Source organism: Morone saxatilis, unplaced genomic scaffold (assembly GCF_004916995.1).
Source record: "Morone saxatilis isolate NCDOM2014 unplaced genomic scaffold, NCSU_SB_2.0 Contig0, whole genome shotgun sequence".
Taxonomy (NCBI): Eukaryota; Metazoa; Chordata; class Actinopteri; family Moronidae; genus Morone; species Morone saxatilis.
In genome coordinates, this window is record NW_023339650.1 from 4838046 (window position 1) to 4859949 (window position 21904).

At 40.7% G+C, this 21904-nt stretch overlaps 3 protein-coding genes across 4 annotated transcripts in view; all 3 read left to right on the forward strand.

The window, feature by feature from the left end:
- LOC118321548 (cyclin-Y-like) overlaps positions 1 to 4206 on the forward strand; it is a 38360-nt gene extending 34154 nt beyond the window's left edge. For both annotated transcript variants that reach the window (XM_035652914.1, XM_035652922.1), the window contains one exon: positions 180 to 4206. In XM_035652914.1, the coding sequence (XP_035508807.1) occupies positions 180 to 296 (117 nt within the window). In that variant the 3' untranslated portion in view covers positions 297 to 4206. The remainder of the gene's footprint in view (positions 1 to 179) is intronic.
- Positions 4207 to 8237: 4031 nt separating this feature from the next.
- Positions 8238 to 9703, forward strand: LOC118324221 (gap junction delta-4 protein). The gene is made up of 2 exons (XM_035656444.1): positions 8238 to 8301; positions 8505 to 9703. Exons 1-2 carry the CDS (start codon positions 8238 to 8240, stop codon positions 9701 to 9703), a joined length of 1263 nt encoding a protein of 420 aa, XP_035512337.1.
- A 3189-nt stretch (positions 9704 to 12892) lies between these two features.
- On the forward strand, positions 12893 to 17334 carry LOC118323829 (cytochrome P450 2F2-like; the record flags this gene model as incomplete). The annotated part of the gene is given in 13 exon segments (XM_035655862.1): positions 12893 to 13000; positions 13615 to 13774; positions 14105 to 14257; positions 14375 to 14535; positions 15047 to 15132; positions 15312 to 15396; positions 15473 to 15512; positions 15515 to 15610; positions 15757 to 15842; positions 16160 to 16204; positions 16206 to 16262; positions 16483 to 16624; positions 16702 to 17334. Coding segments are annotated over 13 exon segments (1416 nt in total), but the record flags the coding sequence as incomplete, so codon positions are not given.
- Between the last annotated feature and the right edge of the window lie 4570 nt (positions 17335 to 21904).

Here is a 21904-nt window from a genome sequence, read left to right on the forward strand (position 1 = left end):
CTTCCAGATGACAGCACTCTTGTCTCCTTGAGTTTTGGAAATATTTCCTGTGTTTGGTTGCAGTTGCCGCCTCTCATATTGTACACACGCTGACAAAGATCTCTTCCAGTTACTCTAAATAAACCTGAAGGGGAGTCCTCGCCATCTCCATCTCATTTCTGCTGTGTTTTGACTTTCAGGCCATCTCGCGGTTGTGTGATGACAAATACAAGGACTTGAGGAAACAAGCCAAGAAGCGGTCGGTAAGCGCAGACAACCTGGCGGTGGTGCGGTGGTGTCCGGCCATCATTTCCTAACACTGGCCGCCTGGAGCACTGGGATAGACCTGTCAGACATACTGTACTGTATTTCTGCCTGGTAAGCAGGCAGACCAGGTGGGCAGCAGTCCTGTGGATCAGTGGGTCTGTCTGGAATACACACACGATACACACACACACACACAATCTGTACAAGTGATTGCACCCTCTCTGGTCATTGTACATAAAAGAAGTCCCACTGGCTGCCTGAACTGAACCAAACAGAGCTGAGCTGAACCAAACGAAAGTGTGTGAGTGAAAGTTGTTGGAATGACGAGCTCGACTGCAGAAGAAAGAAGAGGCCGCACAGAAATACAGCCGGCAATATGAGAGACTGTGTGAAGTTGGAAAAAGAAGATATTAATGCGGAATATAACAGATTGGCAACAACGTTCCATAATTCCCTCTTAGGCTCGACTGGCTTGTACGATTGATTGAGGGAGGCCGTGTACATTCCTTTAATTTGAATCTCCTGCTTCAGTTTCTTAGCTGAAGCATGAGATTTTTTTTGGACAGCTTACAGGCACATTTTAAAATGCTCAATTCCTCAATTTGTGTCAATGTTTTGTTGGTGTTTATCTGTTATGTTGCATTCCCATCCAGCAGAACCCTCTGCTAGTGAATCCAAGCATACACAAAGGAAAGACATGTACATTCCACCGTTCACTTAAATGTACAGGTAATCGATTTGACTGGACTACATATCATAACCCTCTGCAAAATATTCCACAAGGTATTCATTTACATTGTAGCCATTTAACTTTTTAATTCAGAGAGCTAACGCTGAAAAAGCAAGTCAGTGTTTAGCTCAAGGACGCTTCGACAGGACCTGGGAATTCAACGTGTACTGTTCTAGATACAGAACAGCTTCTCTCGCAGCAAGGCCATCCAGCCACCATTCAAATACAGCTATTCACTTAAAGCAATATTCATGCATTGCTTTGTTGTTGTGATCAAATACGATGAAGCGTGCATACTCGGGAGAATACTGACTGAAAGACACTTCACTACTCTCAGTCACATTTGAGACATACTGTAGAGCTTATGTTGTACTTAACTCACTGCCATTGTCCTGACCTGTGGTGCCTGTAATAAGCTAGTTTAACACTTCTCCCCTCTCTACTGGAGGAACAGAACAAATAACTGAAGTATTTTTTTTCCTTAACATTTTGTATGGTTCTTCCAGCTTATAAAGAAACAGCACAATGGAATATTTACATTTAGGGGCCACTAAAAGCATGATTCTTCAGGGGTTTTTTTTGTTCTGGAGAGGACCGAAATGTATGAAAAAGCATTAAGCGACAATTCAAACTCTGCTTTCAAAAAGATAGATTGTATACATTTTGCTAAATTGTCTCTGTACAGTGTAAATACAGCGCCAGTGTGCAAAACCTGTAGACTGAGGTCGTACTGTAATAAAACAGAATGATGTTAGAATATTTATATTGGATCAGTTTTTACTGGACAGGAGGCTGGCAGTAAATATGTTTGATTCCTTGTACCTATGACAAATCAAGTAAAGACAAAGGTGGAGTATTAGGATTTAAATGGGAGACACCACTTAAGATTTTTTGTCTGTTTTCTTGTTAGGATGTTTTTCACTCTGCAGAAAATGCCAAGTTTTTATGTGTTACATACTGTATATGGTATATAGATAATACAAGACAATTCAGGCTTATTATATGGTTTGTCATTTTTGAAGATTTTTTTAACCCCACTCTGTGGAAGCGTTGCCAGATACTTATCAGTTGATAAAGTAAAAACAACTTTATTTTGCTCCTCTTTATCTTTCAGTTGCTCATTTTATTATATTTGAGCTCATTCATTTCCCTATTGTTTTGGTCTTGGCACACAATAAATAATTTATCTGCCCACTATTTTAGTAAAGCTAACTTTGTTAGCGTTAGGTTGATGGCTAAAATGCTGTTACAAGAGTTTATACAGAGATTCTACAGCAGTAATGTTTATGGATGATTAATATGTGCACTGGCTGGTCCTAGTTTTAGAAAGAGATTTAGCTTCAGCTGCGTAGCTAGCTGAAAAGACTAGTGCTCACTGCATGGATGTATTGAAGGACCTAGATACTCAAAGATGCCACCCACTCACTTCAGTGAAAATTGCCCACCTGGCACATGAGCCTAAATAGTTTTTCATCTTCAGGGTTTGCTTGCGTATGGTGCGACCCACTGCACGTGCACATCAGTGTGTCATTATCATTAGTGTTTCTGCCACTGGCCTCGTGTTCTTGCTCACAAATATGAAACATCCATAAATTAAACATTCATGATACAAAGAGTAATAACCAATCTCTTAATACAGCCGTGATTCTGGCACTAGTGTTTCTCTGTTCTAAATAGCTCCACTGATGTTACACACATACATTCTTAGTGAACAAATAAATGATTAAATATATGCCAAGGCCAAAAATACAGGAAAATTAAAGAGCTGAGATAAATAGACGGGTAAAATAAATTAAATTGATTTACTTTATGAACAGATTGGCAGTAAAGGATCATGTGTTCAGTACTATCTTTACATTTTCTGAAACCTTTTATAACCTATTGGCAGTTTTGGTCCGCAGTTTCATGCATTTACAGGGAATAAATGAAACTGTCGAACAGGTTTTTCATGAAAAAACTTAAATCAGAAACATACTGGGATGTAGTCGCGGGTAAGCCTATGAAATCACTGAGTTATATTGGGTTACTTCATTCTAGTTTTCACACTTGAATGGGTTGATAAAAGTGTGAAGTAATACTTCTATTATAAAAAACGTTGTAATAGTGGTTGTTTGCCTTATGATCAACTGGACTTACATTTTCCTCAATTACATGACTGAATACACAGTAAACAGTATGTATCAAAATATTGTGACATAACCTGGAAGTGTCTAAAAAAAGACATTTTTTTAGATGCATTTTTCTTCATCACAAATGTGACAATAGCGTACCCTCCTTCAATGCTATAGGTTATTTTGTACATTTCATTAGCAACGTCCACGTCTGGGATTTGGTTCTGTTGTTGGTCAAGCTACTAGAGAATCAGGTCGGTCAGGTCAGTGAGACCCTGAGCAGCAGGTGTGAGGAGGGACAGAACCGTACCAAAGGAGAAGTGAAGGCCGATGCTGTTGCTCCACCCCGGCCCTCTTGCACATGAAGTATATGAAAAGGGTGTTGGGACTTGGGAAGAGAACAGTTGTTTTGCATGGTGCTTTGAATGAGTGAAAAATAAAGTGCAAAAATGTGTCCTTAGGAAAGTAATGTTACTGGAGTTGCTGTTGTGAGTTCAAACTGTTAGAGGTGTTCAAAGATTGTATATCCTATTTATTGTATGTGTGTGCATACAGCCCAGTCTGGTGTTTTCTTAGACCCAGAAGTAAGCGTTGATAGCGTTGATGCCGTGAGGTCAAACTATGGTGAGTCCTGAGGTGGGAAATTGACTCCGACAGTGAAGACCTTGGGTCTGTGGCGTCCTGTCGGCTGGTTAACTAGGTGTGTGTCATAGCCTTGTGCACTGAACTCTACCTCTGCATAGAGTTTTACTTTTCTCTTGATTTTTTTTCTTCCTCTCTTTGACAACAATTTTTGAATTTCACAAATTCAGCTTTGATCATGACGATTTCCCGTGCTAACATCAGTCAACTGCTGTAGCTGTGACCTATTTTTTTTTTTTTCATTGATTGATATTTTCAACAAGTTGTACTGTATTCTGTTGTGTTGTTATTGTCAGTGTATTATTTTCCTTTCAGTAAGTCAGTCATTCTGTTCCCGTTCTCAGTTTGCCAAACTCAGATCTCTCTATCTCGGTTCTCTTTTCCTCTGTACTTTTTCAACTATGATTTATAGAACTTCTCCCAATCTTCTCTCTGAAGCAATGTTTAGAAAACCCTGTGCAAGAATTAAACTTAAAAACCTTGCAATAAACCCAGTGCCTGTCTCTTGTTTAATCTAAAGGATCAGTTCACCCAAAGTGGAAGAGGTAATAGCAATACACACACTTCCTCAAACAATCATTCATGGTGTCCTCATGAGTGCTTCACACACTGCTATCACAATATTTCGATATGTTCTGTATTATACGATGTGACTCAGCGGGGTTTCTTCTCCCAGAAAGAACCATTTAAATGGCTTAGAGCAAGTGGTAATACAGAGATTACACTCTGCCATATTGTCACTGAGGGACACATTTAATCCTCTCGTATTAGCCTTGATTTGCATTTCAATCGCTGCTCTGGTAATTGCTATACAAGTCAATTGAATGCAGTGAAGAGGTGCTGTGAGCTTTAGAGAGGGTGATTGCCAAACGTCTCTTATGAAATACATCAAACATGTACATTAAAAATGTACACAGACTCACAAACTCACATTTCAGACAACATCTCTCGGGTTAATGAACTGTCCAGCTTCATAATCCATGCAATGTGGTCCAGATCCAGTCTGAGTGAGGACCCTCTCTTAAAAATGATAAAACCGAACACTAGGGAGTGCATGCAAACAATGCATTGGTTGCATGTGGTGGATGTACCCAACAGTTGCTTAGACCTTAGAGCATAGTAAAGCACAGATAAAGAGGCCTAGTAGAAATGGGTAAACTGCTATCAGTGTACAAAATAACGTGTTTGTTGTTTAGCCAAATTAATTTCTTTAGAGATGCTAAATAAGCAGCATGCTAGTATTATTGACAATATTTTGTAGCTCGCCAAATAAATTCTAGCAGTAACCAATTTACATCTCCCACAGACACGGTTCAGTCTCTCCAGGAAGTTGCGAGTTTGTGATCGCAGCAATTAACATAAATTCAACCAATCCCTGTGAATTCTGCCTAGCAATTTTATCCAATCACTTTTCTGCTAATTTGACCAATCGTATTTTCCTGCTCAAAACTTTGAGCCATGTGTCACCAAACTTTCTTGTTTCTAGTTGTGAAGATGCAGATGTGTGAGACGCAAAGCTCTCACATTTACAGACAGTTAAACAGTGATTTTATTCTCACTGGAACAAGTTGGCAAACATTTTTAATGAATTATACATACATATTATACATTATGCAGTTTTCAATTTTCACCTCTCCTGCAATTTCCTAGCACAAAAATACCTCAAAACATTGCCACCTGCATCGCAATGTTTTAGAAACACTGCGGTGAAATCAGACATTTAGGCCTCAAAAACCCACCAAAAAAACCACAAAATCCTAGAAGGGCTAACATTAGCCTTTGGAATTGTGTTTTTGGCCACCTGGCAAATGTAAATCCAATATTAATTCTCCCTTTAACTTTCTACCAAAACATATTCCACTATGTTGATCAGCTATTTGTTAACTTTGGGTAGCGTACAGCGACAGTGTGCGACTCCTGTCATATTACACACTGTCATTGTTCATATAAAAATATTGTTTAGCGCAGCTTTAAGATGATGAAACCATGTCTGATCCCTTAAGACTGCAGCATTACAATGTTCCACAGGTGCAGAGGGAAAAAAAATCTGCCACCCACATCCTATAAATCTTGTGATTTGTGAAGTCTCAAAGGCTTTCCTGTGTATGGAGTCCTTGGGTGATGAATTTGATCATGAAAAAAGAACGACCCTGATAGAGAGAAAATGCTGAAAAGGATCATCAGTTTCTCGTTTAATCACTGTCTTCCTGCCCCCTGGTGCAGTTTGTTCGCTTCTGAAAGCCTTCTGAAATTCTGTGGGAAGGCTTGTGTCACCCTGTGCATTGATACAAGGGACAGGCTTTTTAAGCACAGAAACAGAAACTAATTTTATGATTATGCTAATCCCCCATTGCTTATAGGGAAACGGGAAACGGCTGCAGAATCAGGTGGATGATCAGGCAATGACTGAGGCGAGAAATCTCCCCCAAGTAGAAGCTGATGGACGAGGGTCTGAAATCAAAGCATGGTTAGTATGTATGGAAATGGCATTGCTGAAGTTGGAGTCAAAAAGAAAGGGGAGGGGGCCTCAAACAGAGCCATGAAGGGCATTTGGGCTCTATTACAGACATAGTAATCCGCAAGCTGAAAGGAAGATATTCCTGAAAATAAACGAAGGCTCAGATTCTTTATGATTACATTTCCTCTGACTTTGAGGCAGCTTCCATCTGTGACAAAATGAGTAGAAGCAAATGAGACGGAAGCAGAGCAAGGACAAAGACTTCTTGCGTCCTTGCTTTGTTTCACAATGAAGAGTGATTATTGTTTATCTATCATTACAAACTGAAGACACCAGGTGATACGTTTCAAATAAAAGCAGGGTTTATCTGATTACTTAACACTGAATTCAGTAACTATAAACAATATGTAAAAGCTCTACAGCACGAGAGACGATAGTATAAGCCAAAAAAGGTCATATTGAGCAATGAAATGAAGATGTATTAAAGTTGTTTGTGCTAATAGCCAACTTCACATGTTGCTGTTATAAGGTATCTTAAATTAGTCATTTACTTTTATGGACTGTTCTTGGAATGGTTGCCCCTGTTTAGCTCACCCTGTGTTTACCTGAGCAGATGGTACGTTCCAGTTTAAATGAGGCTGTGGCAGTCACTCTGTAGTGGGAGTGAGGGGAGCAGTTTGCTGTAGGGCTGTGGCTTTCATTTTGGGGTTTTAGTTCAGCTTCAATTTTGAGTTGTTTTGCTTAACTTTGTAGGCTTCTTTAAAATTGTGTGGTCCATAATCACATCTGTTAATAAAATTCTGCCCTCACTTGTTCCCCCGATCCAACTTTCCCCAATGCCAAACAACATACTGCCCTTATATGGAATGTCAGCACTACACTGCCCATTTAAATGAATTGTAGGTGTAAGTAATTTTTTGTCCTGTGTTACCAAGTCAAAATTTCACACACTATCTATTTTCAACATAATTATATTCCCAATCTTAGCCTTGCCATTGATTCAAAATGAGCCATGTGGGATTATTACTGTGAGCCAGTATGGAAGTGCTAATGCATTGATCTGTAGTGATTAGGAGCCAAGCCGAGCTTTAGCCATGTGTCCCACCAGAGACCTTGTCCATGAGTGAGGATGGATGCAGTGTGTGAGAAGGAACTGATTTGTAAAGACTCTGTAAAATCTCTTCATGAGGGACGTCTGCACTATGACGTGCATTTGAAGTCAATTTAAAGTTTAGAATTAATTTTAAAAAAAAAATTGAACAGTGTAAGTCAGGTTCTTGGTCATAATATGAACTTCTGTTGTTCCTTGAGTTAGTAATTAAACCATGTTTTATTTCATATCCATATTAAATGACTATATAGTAGGTCCTTATCAGTCATAAACTTGCATTAGCTGTGGGGAACTACCATTTACGACCTACTTACATTTCATAGGAGCTAATCCACAGTCTGCATATCTACATGTTATCTTGATTCATAGCTGGAAGATGCAGCAGTAAGTGCTTGTATTTTTATGGAGAAGCCAGTTTAAACATGCCTGCCATTGTGCTTGAGAACTTAATACAGCAATTTTGAATGAGTAAGCCAGAAGGCTTGTTACCCTCCTGTAAGGACGACCAGCAGCACCAAAATATCTCTGCAATGCCAGGATGGGGACGTGCCTTTGGAAGTGTGTTAAGAATAGACCCACAATGGGGCTCGCTCCTGTCTTCTGTTGTATGAGAACAGACAGTTGTCTGCAGGGGACAGAGGTAGAGGTGATTTGCATGGTTTACTTCAGCCTTTCAGAGGCTTGGGTGACTCTAATGGATCTGATTGGATTTTACCTACCAGAACCTGGCACATAGTCCTTCTAGGAGAGAGAGAGAGTCTGACTGCTGACGGAGCTTTGTGTCTGTCAACCTTGAGGTTATTGTGCTACTGGAAACCACTGTGCCCCTTAACAGAAAGGGTGGAGGAGAAGGGGCTGAATAGGGAGTGAGGCACTGGCTTGAGGGTTTACTTAGCCTGGAAGATTAGAAGATTTTGGAGGCCCTTGAGCACAGCAAGCATGGTGGGAGCAAGTGCCTCTGAAGTCATCTTTATCTCTGTCAGTCACAGCATCACTTTGATGGGTGAGTTGACTTCACTGATACATTGATTGGTTTCTGGCCAATGTAGATAGAGTTCTCTTTATTTTGTTTGTGTGCAGTGAAATATTTTGGATTCTCTCAAACAAGCACTGTTTGCTGATTTATGCAAAATTTGCTACACCACACAGCTTAATTCGTATTGTCAAATAAGCACATTTTTTAATGCCAGTGTGCTTATTTTTCAGGGAAGGTGTGGCTCATTGTGATGATCTTCCTCCGTATCCTGATCCTCCTCTTTGCTGGTTATCCCCTCTACGAGGATGAGCAGGAGAGATTTGTGTGTAACACCATTCAGCCCGGCTGTGCCAATGTGTGCTATGATGTGTTTTCTCCCCTCTCTCTTTTTCGGTTCTGGCTGGTGCAGCTGATCACCTTGTGTCTCCCCTACATCATCTTTATTATCTACGTGGTTCATAAGGTCTCAAATGGCCTCACTGTGGACCTAAACTCCTCGGGTCATGTCAAAGCATTGCCGCTTTTCAAGATCCACCAGAAGCCATTTAACAAGACATCTGTAAACAAGATGACTCTGGTGGCTGAGCGAGGATTGGCCCAGTGCTTCACAGGAGCCTACATCTTCCATCTGATGTTCAGAACATTGCTGGAGGCAGGGTTTGGGGCAGCTCACTACTATCTTTTTGGTTTCTACATCCCCAGGAGGTTCCTGTGCCAGCATCCACCGTGCACTACCCAGGTGGACTGCTACATCTCCAGGCCCACTGAGAAGACCGTGATGCTCAACTTCATGCTCACTGTGGCTGCTCTGTCCCTTTTCCTAAATGTGTTGGATTTCTTTTGCGCCATCAAGCGCTCTGTGATGCAGAAGAGCAAGAGGAAGATGATGGTGGAGAAGATTTACGAAGAAGAGCAGTGTTTCCTTTCAGCCGGAGGAGCCTCCAGAGCAACAGACCTAATCGCTCAGCAGGATTTAGAAGTAGAGGCTGGTCAGACAGGGAGTTTTCGGAAGAGGCGAGGCAGCAAGGGCTCTTGCGGAGGTGGAGTTCTTGCTTTAGGTCCAGATCCTTCTCTTCCATGCTCTCCAGGACCTCCAGGGTGCAACACAAACGGGAACAACGGCTACTATGTTTCCCAAGAGGAGGCTTCGGAGAGGAATGGCAGTGATGTGGCTCTCTGCCCCCCAGAGCCGATAGGGACACCGAGATCCATTCGTGTTAGCAAACGCAGTCGACTCAAACCACCACCTCCGCCCAGACGAAACCTTGGGTCATCCCCTGGGGGGTCAGCTGGGCCCATTGGGGATGTTTCCACAGCAACAGCAATCTGTACCAGAAGGCTGAGTCAGTACACGCTGGTTGAGCTGGGTAGCAATGCAGAGCTACAGACCACTGATGATGGGCAAGAGAAAAGAGCAGAGTGGGTGTGACTGTGGGATTGTTTTATTTCCAGGTTTTTTTGGAACACAAGAATGGGACAAATAGGTGTGAGAGCAATATGAGAAACAGACACAAAGATACCCCAAGGCTTACACAGTGTGAACAACTGTTGGAGCTGACATCCTGCCACGCTGTCTACCTCATTGTACAATGCAGACTGCACTCTCTCTTAAGGAAAATTCAAAACGGCAGTGCGTTCACATGAGACATAATCACATTTGCTATTATTTTATCACACCATCAGATTATATTACCTTGAGGAGCGCCAGCTGAACGATGCAAAACAACAAAAATTCAAGTCAAGAATGCCAGGACACTCTAGCCTTCAGCGTCCTTGAAGAACCACAACCTCGAGAAAATCTAAAAGAGTCCAGCCCACCTGTTTCTTTCCTTATTGACTTTACCACCACCTTCCCGGACACACTGTCCATAAACAAAGACAGGCCTTAGCCTGTCCAACATATACATCCCCGACCTTCCACCACAGTCACACTATATGATACCAACACTGACCCCTTGTCTTTTGTGTTTGGGTCAGTGGGGTCAAAGGACATGGGTAGCCTCTAGGCCCTGTGCTTGGGTGACCTTTTGGAATAAGGTCAGGGCGAAAATGAAAGGCAATAACCTGGCTAAGGTGGTGTTACCAAGCTCATGGAATGGAATAGGATTCCTCCGTCAGAAGTGAAGGACACTATGAAGGCCCCTAAAGCCGACATAGGCTCACAAAGCAATTATGTTTCCCCATAGGGGCTCTGTATTTATGGAGACGGCTTGTCACTCTATTTCAGGGCCTCACTGAGCTTAGGAGGAATACAAACCTTAACATACGCTGCCACCACAAATAGAGCACAGCGGAGCTCTGTAAAGGAGCAGTGTTGCCTGTTGCCCTTCAGGAAATCTGCTCTCTACTTGCTGTGGCTTTGGTTTCACCTTGATCAAAGCTCAGATTAATGTGAGTCAGACACTAACTCCCACTGTGACACATGTCAATCATAGACAGTATCTTCAGTGGAGCTGCTGTAATGTTCAACTTGTTCCTGAAATGTTTCCAGTCTATTTTCATGAAATCTCTGGACTGCTTGATACAGATGATTGTGAGGAGACTCCCACAGTAAATCAGCAGCATCACCGTTGCATCTGCCGCTCTATAGCTGAGGGGCTAGTCTCTGTGCAAACGGATAGCTCTTGATCTTCCTCCTCTTGTGGTCTCTTTGAAGGAGACAACAAAAGCTCCTGGCTTCATATATCACCTATTTACTGAGTGCTGCACCCTGACTGTCATAAGGGTGACCACAGGGGGGTTTTCATCAGACCACAGCAGGTCTAATGGTGTCGCACCTCCTTCATACAACCAGTGTTTAGTGTAAAAGCCAAGCTGGACTGAGTTACACTTGCGGTCACTGAAACTTTGTACTGTAAGGTTTGGGTAGATTGTTAAACGTTCTGTTAATGTAAAATGGAGCTATAAGGAAGTGGCTTCTTAAATTATATATTTTGTTAAGTGCTGTTTTTGTTTTTGTAATAGATACAAATATTGAATAATCAGTGTTGTATTGAATTCCTTCATATTGCCATTTATTTTTGTGATTAAAATCCATCAGTGCCTAATTCCTATTACAAGTCATATTATAATAAAATTTTCTTGTTATCTCCAATATCAAATGAATTGATGTACATTTTCATACATAATTATATGTAAAATTAGTTTCTTTATAAAGGGGAAATTATTCGATAGTTTAATTGTTCTTATATTTCTGTGTTTCACTCATTGACTCTCAAATGTGATTCTTTAATGCGTAACAGTTATGGCTGTTCAGATCAGTGTTATTGAAATTATAAACTACTGCAGCATTGAAGATAATGTAACTTTTCAAAGCACTTTATTGTAACTATTGTTGTTTGATCCAGTCCATTGTGCTGTAGTCGCCTCACCAGCACTGTAGTTTGAATTCATGCTGCCCTCCAGTGACGCAAAATGTGAAATGCTGCCATATATTGAATCCAACACTTGAAAACAAATGCCCTTTGGTCTTGTGAGGACAGAATTTGATAAGTGAATAATTTAATTTAAATAAAACATTTTGGTTGGGATGCTTTATTTCATTAAATCAGATAAGAAAAGCAAATCTGGTAACCTCCCTAAAACCATTCCTGTGCTGCAGATTGCTGTTATTGAAGTGGCCTCTACTGACAACAAGAAGTAAATTATCACTTAATTTGCTCCCTTAAGCAGCAGTTGTTTTTTTTTGCCCTTTTGTTCATTTCAGGCCACCTAGCCACAACAGTAAATTTGGGACTTGGTGAGAGCCAAGGCACTCAGTTACAGATAATAAGCCACAGCTCGTGGGATATTATTGAGAGGTTTAGGGTTGCTCTTTTAAAATGCAGACATGTAAGTCAGACAGGCAGGGCCGGATTGACCTGTTATGGGGCCCCAGGGCAAAAATATACTGTGGTTCCCAATCAAGCCCCCCTGGTGTCCTGTTTAGAGTCACTGTCAGCCTTTTAAATATTAAACCCTGATTTTTGCCTAACCTGGAAAAACAAATAACAGAAGTTGTTATTGAACTTTTGGCTCTTTTTTCGTGTAACTCTGGCATAATTCGATTAAAGTCACATTTCTATAACAATATGCACCACTTTAAACTGGATTGAGTCCTTTTCTGGCAAGTCAGGCAAGAATGTGGATAACTTTGTTTGTTCCCTTAATGTGCCATTTAGTGTTGGTATGCACATTTTGTGGCACTCTATGCAGTGGTCAAAGTCAGGCCTTAGAAATCCTAGGTGAAAATGCTTTTGGTAAAGGTTGTCAGGGCCTGTACAGGTTGCTGTTTGTAATATGGAATGCAGAGAAATATAGCATGCATGCTAGCACAGGTGTGTCCCATGCTGCTGATTATGCTGCCTGACAGAAAACAGAGCAGCAGCAAACAGAGAAAGGGAAACTTGGGGACTGTCACAAGCAATGCTCATACTTGCTCTGTTGTGTCTTTCCACATGTCTGAACATGCTACTGCTTGCTCATTTACATTTAAACAGCCAGAAGAGGCAGGGCTGAAAGTTGAGCTACCCTTTTAAAAGCCAGCGGTACAGGATTCCTCTTTAAATCAGCTTAATTTGTTTGTTTGTTTGTTTCCTTCATCCTGCTATGCACCTGTGTTTTCTTCTTCATTCTCTGATTAAAATGTCAGAGACCAAAGACCTTTCCTCCAGGACCTCCTCCATTACCGATACTGGGGAACCTGTTGAACCTCAGCCTAGACAACCCAATGAGGGATTTTGAGAGGGTAAGAAGAACCCTGAAATATGACTCACACATTAGCTTTATTTGTTTTATCATGCTACTGATCATCAGCCACGCACATTGATAACAGTAGGCTGGGCAGTACACACAGAGTATTTAGTGTGTGTATTCAGCTCCATGGCAAAGTGGCTATTAGTGTGTTGTGTTACCTAATTAAATAGTCCAGATTATGACTTGCTGAGGAAATCCGTTGCTCAAAGGCTACAAGTGAATGACTATAAATAATATTTATTAATTTAACTAAATATGTTTGTAGGTTTTGTTCTATGGAATACATAGGAGGCTAAAACAAACACATCTGTGAAGGACACTGGTAAAAATATTTTTTATATTTTTTTTGCAAAGTTTGCAGTGTTAATATTTGTTTTTATGTGACATATTTACTGCTATTGGAACAGTTGTAAACTAGGCTGGAAACTAAATTTGACAATACAGACCGTTCACTCTAGAATACTAAAATAAGTTACACGTCTTAGTAGCTGCTTTTTGAAAAGTAAATCCTCTTCTTGGTTGTGAATTAAAAGCAGATCAATTGCATGTTGCATTTGAAAGTGATTCATGATCATTTCAAGAGCTTCTTACCGTGCTCTCCCCTAGCTGAGGAAGTGCTATGGAAACGTCTACAGTCTATTCATCGGACCCAGACCGGCTGTAGTCATTAATGGGACTCAGGCCATGAAGGAGGCCATGATAACCAAGGCTGCGGATTTTGCTGGACGACCCCAAGACATTTTTGTCAGTGACCTCACCCAGAAAGGTATGACCGAGAGGGGTGTAATAGGACAGAGTAAATATGTAATATCTTTTTACAATAAAACGCACCCTTGCTCATTTCGATATACTTTTCACTGCTTCAGCCTTATTGGTTTGGTATGACCTGTAGCAAATGGCGGCTAATGTTAGCAAACTTTAGATAGGCTACTACTGTGTTTTACTGCAAACTCAATGTATGCAATATATATACACAATATTAGCATTTAGCATATTGCAATTGCCATTTGTGGCTGCTGTTGAGCAAAAGTTACATAGTCTCACTTTAAGATACTGTATCAAAGCATCCATATGTCCATATCTACGCCTCTTATAGGAATGGTTCTGGCAGACTACGGTGCTAGTTGGAAGGAGCATCGTCGCTTTGCTCTGATGACCTTGAGGAATTTTGGTCTGGGGAAGCAGTCCATGGAGCAGAGGATTCTGGGAGAGATGCAGTACACAATGGAAAAACTGAAAAAGAGCATTGGTATGAATTCAGTGGGTGCTCTCACTGTGATCTCTTCTAACTGTGGTGAGTGATAGCACGTTGTTTATTATGTAAAGTCCTGACTATGCCGTGTTGTCATTGTTACATCTGTCACAGGTACAACCTTGAGTCCTCAAGTCATGTTCCATAATGCGGCCTCCAACATCATCTGCCAGGTTCTGTTTGGTACACGCTATGACTACGATGACAACTTCATCAAAGTGGTTGTTCAGTGCTTTAAAGAAAACTCCAAGATAGCTAATGGAGCCTGGGCTATGGTGAGTCACAACATGTTTGTAAGGTAACAATTTTAGCTCAGAAATATCAGACAGTGTGTTACTGAGAGAAATCGTGAGTATTTGATACAATAAAGTGTATAAATCTCTGATACTCTGCTGTGTTGGTGGTGAAAAGAAGCTAAAAAAACAAGTGACAGAACTATGCAAAAACACGTGACTTCAAAGACTACTGACCCTCTGTAAAATGTACATAAAATGGTGTCTCCTTGGAATTATATGAACTAGCAAGTGACTTGGCATCAACAAGTGACTGACCATCCATTATTTCTCCTCATAATCATTTTGATAGGGATGGACCAAGTGTGCTAAATGTTGTTTCTAAAGCAAGAGCAATGTTTAAACTGACATTAAAAGCTAAAACTGTAGTTTTAGCTTTTAGTTTTTTTTTGTCTGTACACAGACAATATCTGCTTAACTAAACATCTCACCTTTTTTCTTTCCACTTAAAACTGAAGGCAACTTTAAAAAACCTTTTTGTAATTCCTTCCAGCTGTATGACTCCGTCCCAATGATTCGAAACCTGCCGCTGCCCTTCATGAAGGCATTTAAGAACATTGAGGTGAGTGTATTCATAGTATTTCTTTTAATTTTTCCCTCAAAGCATGAGGTGCAACGCTGTCTTTTTTTATTACATTTGGAGTCACCAAAGTCTGAAATGTGAACATTTGGCTTTTTATCAAGAACGTTTTCATTGTCTCCTCCGGGAACTTTTTCGGTCAGTAAAAAGATAAAAAAATGTACATTTCTCTTGCAACTCGTCTGATCACTGAGCACAAAGAGACCAGAGTCCCTGGCCAACCACGGGACTTCCTTGATTGCTACCTGGATGAGCTGGATAAGGTGTGTGTCATGCAAATAAAGTTCATTTAAATAAGAGAGAGAGAACCAAAAATCTAAAGGATCTGTCTCCTCCCAGAGAGGTGATGATGGCTCCTCTTTCTGTGAGGATCGACTCATCATGTTTGTATGGATCTTCACTTTGCTGGGACTGACACTACATCCAACACCCTGCTCACTGGCTTCCTCTACCTCATGACCCACCCGCATATACAAGGTACATTGTACTACTGTGCTTTCAATCTAGCATCTATTCTTTTATTTTATTCATGTTACTGATTGTTTGACAATGTGTCAGTATGGTGTTCAGTTGTTTTACCCTGTTATCGTTTCTCCCTCTGTGTCTTTAACCCTTCCTATCAGAGCGATGTCAGCAGGAGATAGACCAGGTGTTGGAAAAGAAGGATCATGCCAGTTACGATGACAGACACAACATGCCTTACACGCAGGTAGATTATCAGACCTATTTCTCTGGTTTGTTTTGATATTTCATGTGGGTCTGAGTATAACACAAAACAACAATATAAACTGCTACAGATAGGGCTTCATTCACTGAGGAAGCTTCTCAACCGATTTTCTTTTTTACATAACTTTGTGGTCTAGTTTCTTGCTGTGTTGTTTTTAAAACATGGGAATAGCATCCTCATGACAGGTTCTCCTGCTACAAGCTTAGTGGGGTGTTTGTTGTGGCCCTGCACAGCCTGAAACATGACCCTCTCAGTTTGATAAAGCATAAGAACATATTGTGTAATTTCTTTTATTCTAGGCGGTGATCCATGAAGTCCAGAGGATAGCCAACACTGTTCCCCTTTAGTGTCTACCACTGCATAACAAAAGATACAAAGCTCATGGGATATTTCTTACCCAAGGTAAGACTAATGGTGGACTATTAATCAAGAAAATAAACATGCTTTTGCTGGAAAGAAAAGAACGTTTACCAGAACAAGGAATATAAACAAAAGAGAGAACAGAGAATTTAAAAAAGTAATAAATTAAAGTAAAGCAAAGAAAGGGACTTGGAAGCCAGTTGGTTATTTAATAATAGATCACCTTCATGACCCAGAAAAACATATGACATAAATGCAATACTTTACATTGATCATCCAAAACCTGAACTCGGTGCTGAATGAGGAAGGACAGTGGAAATTCCCAAATGAATTCAACCCGGAAAACTTCCTGAATGACCAGGGAGAGTTTGCAAAGCCAGATGCATTCATGCCTTTCTCTGCAGGTATGAGAGCCCCAAACTAGAGTGTTTATCTTCTATTCTAAGAACCGTACATGACTTACTGATTGAAATCGTCTCAGGTCCCCGTGTGTGCCTGGGAGAGGGTCTGGCTCGTATGGAGCTCTTCCTCATCATGGTGACTCTGTTGAGGAAGTTCAAGTTCATCTGGCCCGAGGATGCAGGACAACCGGACTATACCCCCGTCTATGGAGTCACTCTTTCTCCTAAACCTTACCGCATGAAGGTCCAACTCAGGGCCACACAGGAGGAAAAGTAAAGATTGTTCCAGACAAGTGGTCAATAACAAATACAGTGAAAAAATAATTTACATTTTACACCTTAAAGAAAGGAACAACATCTAGTTAATGGCTCCCCCAAATGGCAGAAGTGGGTACTGCATTTAATAGAATTCATGAACATGATAAATATGGCTCTGGATGTAATTGGGTCCTGTAGGTTGGAAAAAAATATATAATTGTATTAGTTAGTAAGGGTAATCAATGAGACTGGCGTAGTGTTTGTTTTATCAGACTGATTGGATGAACATATGTGCTAGGAAGTATACACTGTAGTTCAAGGAGGTAACTAAACTGTGACATTTTACAACATAATAATAAAATAAAGTTAAAATGCAAAAGGTTTTGTTACATTTTGTGTGGGTTTGATTTTACTCACTCATATATGACTATATGGCCCATTGAGTTAGTTTCTATTATAGCGTCCTGTAAGTAGTAATATTCATTTTCTTATCAGAAGGGTGACATCATACCTATTCCCGCTGAGTGCGGTCACATTTGTTGGACTGACGGCTTACCCAATGTAACCGTACTCACAGTGAATCTGGGAAAACACTCTGTGCTTCAGATGAAAGAAGTTTTCCTTTTGTGTACATGTCAGTCAGTCAGTGAAGGACTGAGGGAACACAGTGTTCTGCCGCTGTGTGTGTATGTGTGTGTATTTGGAGGTGGGGGGTCCTTGGATTGGAAGAGGCAGCAGGGGTGCACTGTAAGGACTACTAAACCACAGAGGCATTGTTACTGTGCCAACGGGGAGCCGGCCATTTATGCTGATATCTTTGTTAGGCTTAGTCATAGTGCTATTATATGACTGAAACAACATTCATTTTCCATTTTATTTATATTCGGCCTCAACCATCTTCCTTAACTCACCTTTTAAATGTTCAAACCAAACTGCTGTAGCTTTTGATGACGTCCAACTCCCTTAGAAACTATAAGCATGAAGCCTGATCGCTGAACCTCTCTATTTTCCAACATCTGCTGTCTCAAATGGCCAGCTGGGAACAATGTGCCTGGGCTGGGGGTCAGGAGCTTCAACATTCATCTAAATGGGTCACAGAAACCAGAGGTCACTGTTATTCTTTATGTATGGAAGAAGAAATCCATGGAAATTTAAGGTTTTAGTGCTGTTGTTCATCTTCCACTGACAATGTAATCTGGAAAATAAAGAGAACTCAGTCTTTGTATTTACAAAAATGTGATCACACAATACCATTTGCTGTACGTCCACAGCTAGAAAAACCTGTAAAACCGAAATAAAGGTTTTTTGCACATTTTATTCATCATATAATACATTGTTAAGTTGTGTTTTTGGAATTTAAGTTGTCATGCAGACAGTTTCTGTCCTGTGCTCTAAATTTAAAGTACTGAATATAGTCTGATATAGTTGTCTGTCATAATCTCTTATACAAAAACAACTAATACAGATCAGATGCTGTCCACAGCTGCAACATCTCCTCTCATGCTTTCAGAGATAAAAAACAACCTTCTCCCAGGTGTATTAAGGATCAATAGTATTAAAAAGCATGACCTACCCATCACCCCTCTATACTCTCTTCTGTGTCTGCCTCTCATCAAACGCTGCCATTAATATTTGATATCCAACCATGTCAGAATGTTCCTCCTGGCCGCACAAATTAGGCTTTAACACCTGTATACAGAGGGCGATCGAGAAAGAAGATGATTCAATCGGAGTAGCCGCACGGACGACCATCCCCTGTATTTATTTCTTCTTCTTCTTCTTCACCTTGGTTATACCTCTGCACCAATGCAGCCCGGTGATTCCACCTAAAACCGTTTGCATGATTGTTACAGGCCACAAGTGGAAGTCCAGAACAAGCCCCGACAAAATCACAGAAGTGGCATATCCATAAAATACGTCCTAATAAAAATAAACCATAAACTGAGGCTATTAGTGGTTAATACCAGCCATTCTGAGAGCCCTACCCTGTCTGTGTGAAGCTTCTCTTAATGACACTCTCATACTTTCTCCTGCAAACTGCACTGAACTGCGTTGGTGAGCTCTGTGGAGGAAACAGGGTGTTTACCTGTTAATTACAATGTGTGCATAACGGCCAAGCCAGGACAGGCTTTAAGTGCCTGGACAGTTGGTTTGTGGAGCCAGGGTGCTGGGTGTAGGAGGGAAGACGGGTCAGGGTGGTGTCTTTATTGTGTGTGTGTGTTTAGCAGTGTCAATTTTAAAGGGTCTAATAGGTCTTAGGAATGGTCCTAGACTTCAACTTGTATGTCATAAAATCCTCATTTAAAAGTAGGACTTTCAATACAGAAGCTAAAGCTACTTTTAGTGAAATTTAGGAGTGATTGTTCAGTCTGCAGTGACAGGACTACAGTTATGTCTACCCATAATGTCCTTCTTTAATCAGCCAGTATCTTAGATCCTACATTTGCCCTGCTGTTATGTTGACAATATCAGTGTATTTTTCTTCTTACTGGACAGATAGCTGAAACAGTTAATCGATTATCAAAATAGCTGTTCATTACTTTTCTAACATTTGACTCATCAGTTAATCCACTGATCTAGTGATTCCCAACCTTTTTTCTTAAGGGACCCCTTTCTATCATTGAGTAAACTGACGACCCTAGCTCAAGTGACATATTTTATGGATTTTAACAGTACAGAGCAACTGATAAACAGTGCAATGAACCCAATAACTGCAGGAAGTTTGTGAAAACCAGCAGTTTACATGAATTTTTAGCAGATTCTGAAGGTTTGGGGAACTTTTTTTTACTATCTAAACAAACAATTTAATTTAGTTTTCTTCACAGAATTAGACCTACACAGGTCTACATATTTTCATGTTGTCTTAGACACCCCGTCAGCATCCTCATGGCAGCATCATAAATCTTTTCATGTTATATTTAAGTAAGAGTACTTGGGAAAAGACCATGTACATGTAAGACCATGGAAAGGTTTATGTTTGTCCTGTATAATTGATTCTAAAATTTAAGAGCAGAATATCATCAGTCTAAAAATCTTGACACCCTGGTGCTCTGAACTCTAGTGTAACATGGAGGTGTGCAGTGCTGCTTCTACCACTAGGTGGGGCTGCACATTAACGTCCCTGCTCAGGGGCTGGCAGAGGGATCTGGAACTGCAAACTAACTGAGGTTTTTGAGGTAAACACCAGAAAAACAAACTGCAAGAGTATAAGCAACAGCGACTATTTGATTGAAATATAACAGTAAATGATGGAGGGCATGAAGATCTTGACCAAACAGAGAGCAGAGCAATGTTTACAATGTTTATGAAGCAAACTTGCAACTTAGCAGTAACTTCATTAAAAAACCCCAAACTTGATCTTTAGTAACTTTACACAAACACTTAAACTCCTCGGAGCTGTTTAGGAGCTAGGTGGAAGCAACATGCCTAAGAAGCCACTCTTTTGATCTGAAGAAAAGCACTTTTTTTGTTATGACTTCCATCTTCATTGCCTGGTGTCTTCGCTGACAGCACGGATGCAAGGTTTATGTGGCTGATTTACACTCCCAACAGATGCATGGCTGCATTACGCTGAAAAGAAGCTTTTTGGGGTTTACATCTACAGTGTGAGTGTAAAGGAGTAAAGCAGGAACAAAGCAGTCACTACAAAGCCCACTGTCACCATTGACTAGTAAATCAAAGGCATTTCTACGCTGGTGTTACAGTGTATCATCTTATGCCAGCGCATTGGTTTAATTGGGACCAAACCAGATACATTTGTAGCAAAAAATGCCTCGATTAGGGGGCCCTAAGATGTGAGATCATGTGAACAGACCACCTGTGGGGCTTTCATTGCTATTTCAATATCATTCATGTCAAGGCCCCTGCACTCGCTGACACAGCTTGAGCCGAGGGGAGAAGATGTTTCAATTCAGGCTTGGCGAAAAAAACCAAACACAAGACGCAGGGGCTCTGGCAGGTTTCAGCTCTGACAAACCCAGAAAAGCGAAGGGGTTTCCAAAACGCTCTTTCAATTGTGGGACGTCCATCAAAGCATCCAAATGGGGACGTTTAGGGGGAACCTTGGCACATCAGACAGACACTCCTAATACACACCACCTTTATTCTAGACTGTTAAAAAAAGAAAGATCAAAGTTTCTGCAGATGAAAAGGGCCTGTTCCCTGCATTTATACCCCCCATTCACCCACTCCCTCTTTTACTAAATTAAGAAAGCGGGCTTCGGCAGGCATGTGAAGAGGACTTTTAACAATTATGGAGATGCTCCAACTCAACCCCTGCCTCTAATTACTGGTCTCTGATGGTTAAAAGGGCCTTCCTTTTTAGCTGGGGCTCTCATAAGCTGCTATTGCTGCTCCCATCCTCAACACGGTGACCACAAGGAGCCACAAAAATATGCCACAAAACAGCACAGCCTCCTTTTTGCGTGGGGGAAGCAAAGTTACACAGACATTTGAGATTTATCAAATGTTTTATTGTCAAAATAAAGGTCATATTTAGCTTTCTCACAAAAAGAGACATCTACACTTTGTACAAATTTACAATAGCTTATAAAGTTTTCTTTTATACACAAATGTACACATTTTTTACATAACTTTTATATAAATACATTTGAAATTACAAAATGAATGACCCGTAAAATACGTGGGCACTATTAAGGCTTAATTTAAACCATCTTTGATGTGATTGAATGATACAATGTTATCTGGCACTATGTAGATAAAATGGCAATAGAAAACCCCAAATGCTCTTTGTGTGAAGCTAGTTAGGAACAAAAGTGTCTCTCTGCCTACAAGTAATGCCCAGTTTGCGTTAACAGCCTCAGTCTGTACCTCTAATACATATAAACAGGGAGGAATTAAACCTGTGTGAATGCCAGGTACATTGTTTCAGCCAGCTCTCCCCACAGAGGTGTGTGTGGATGTTCATTACTATGCAAATTGCTTAAGACAGGGAGTGATGGGTTATCTCCCAAACAATTATCAGTCCACATAAGCTGCTTTTTCTCCCCAACCCTCCCCACCCCC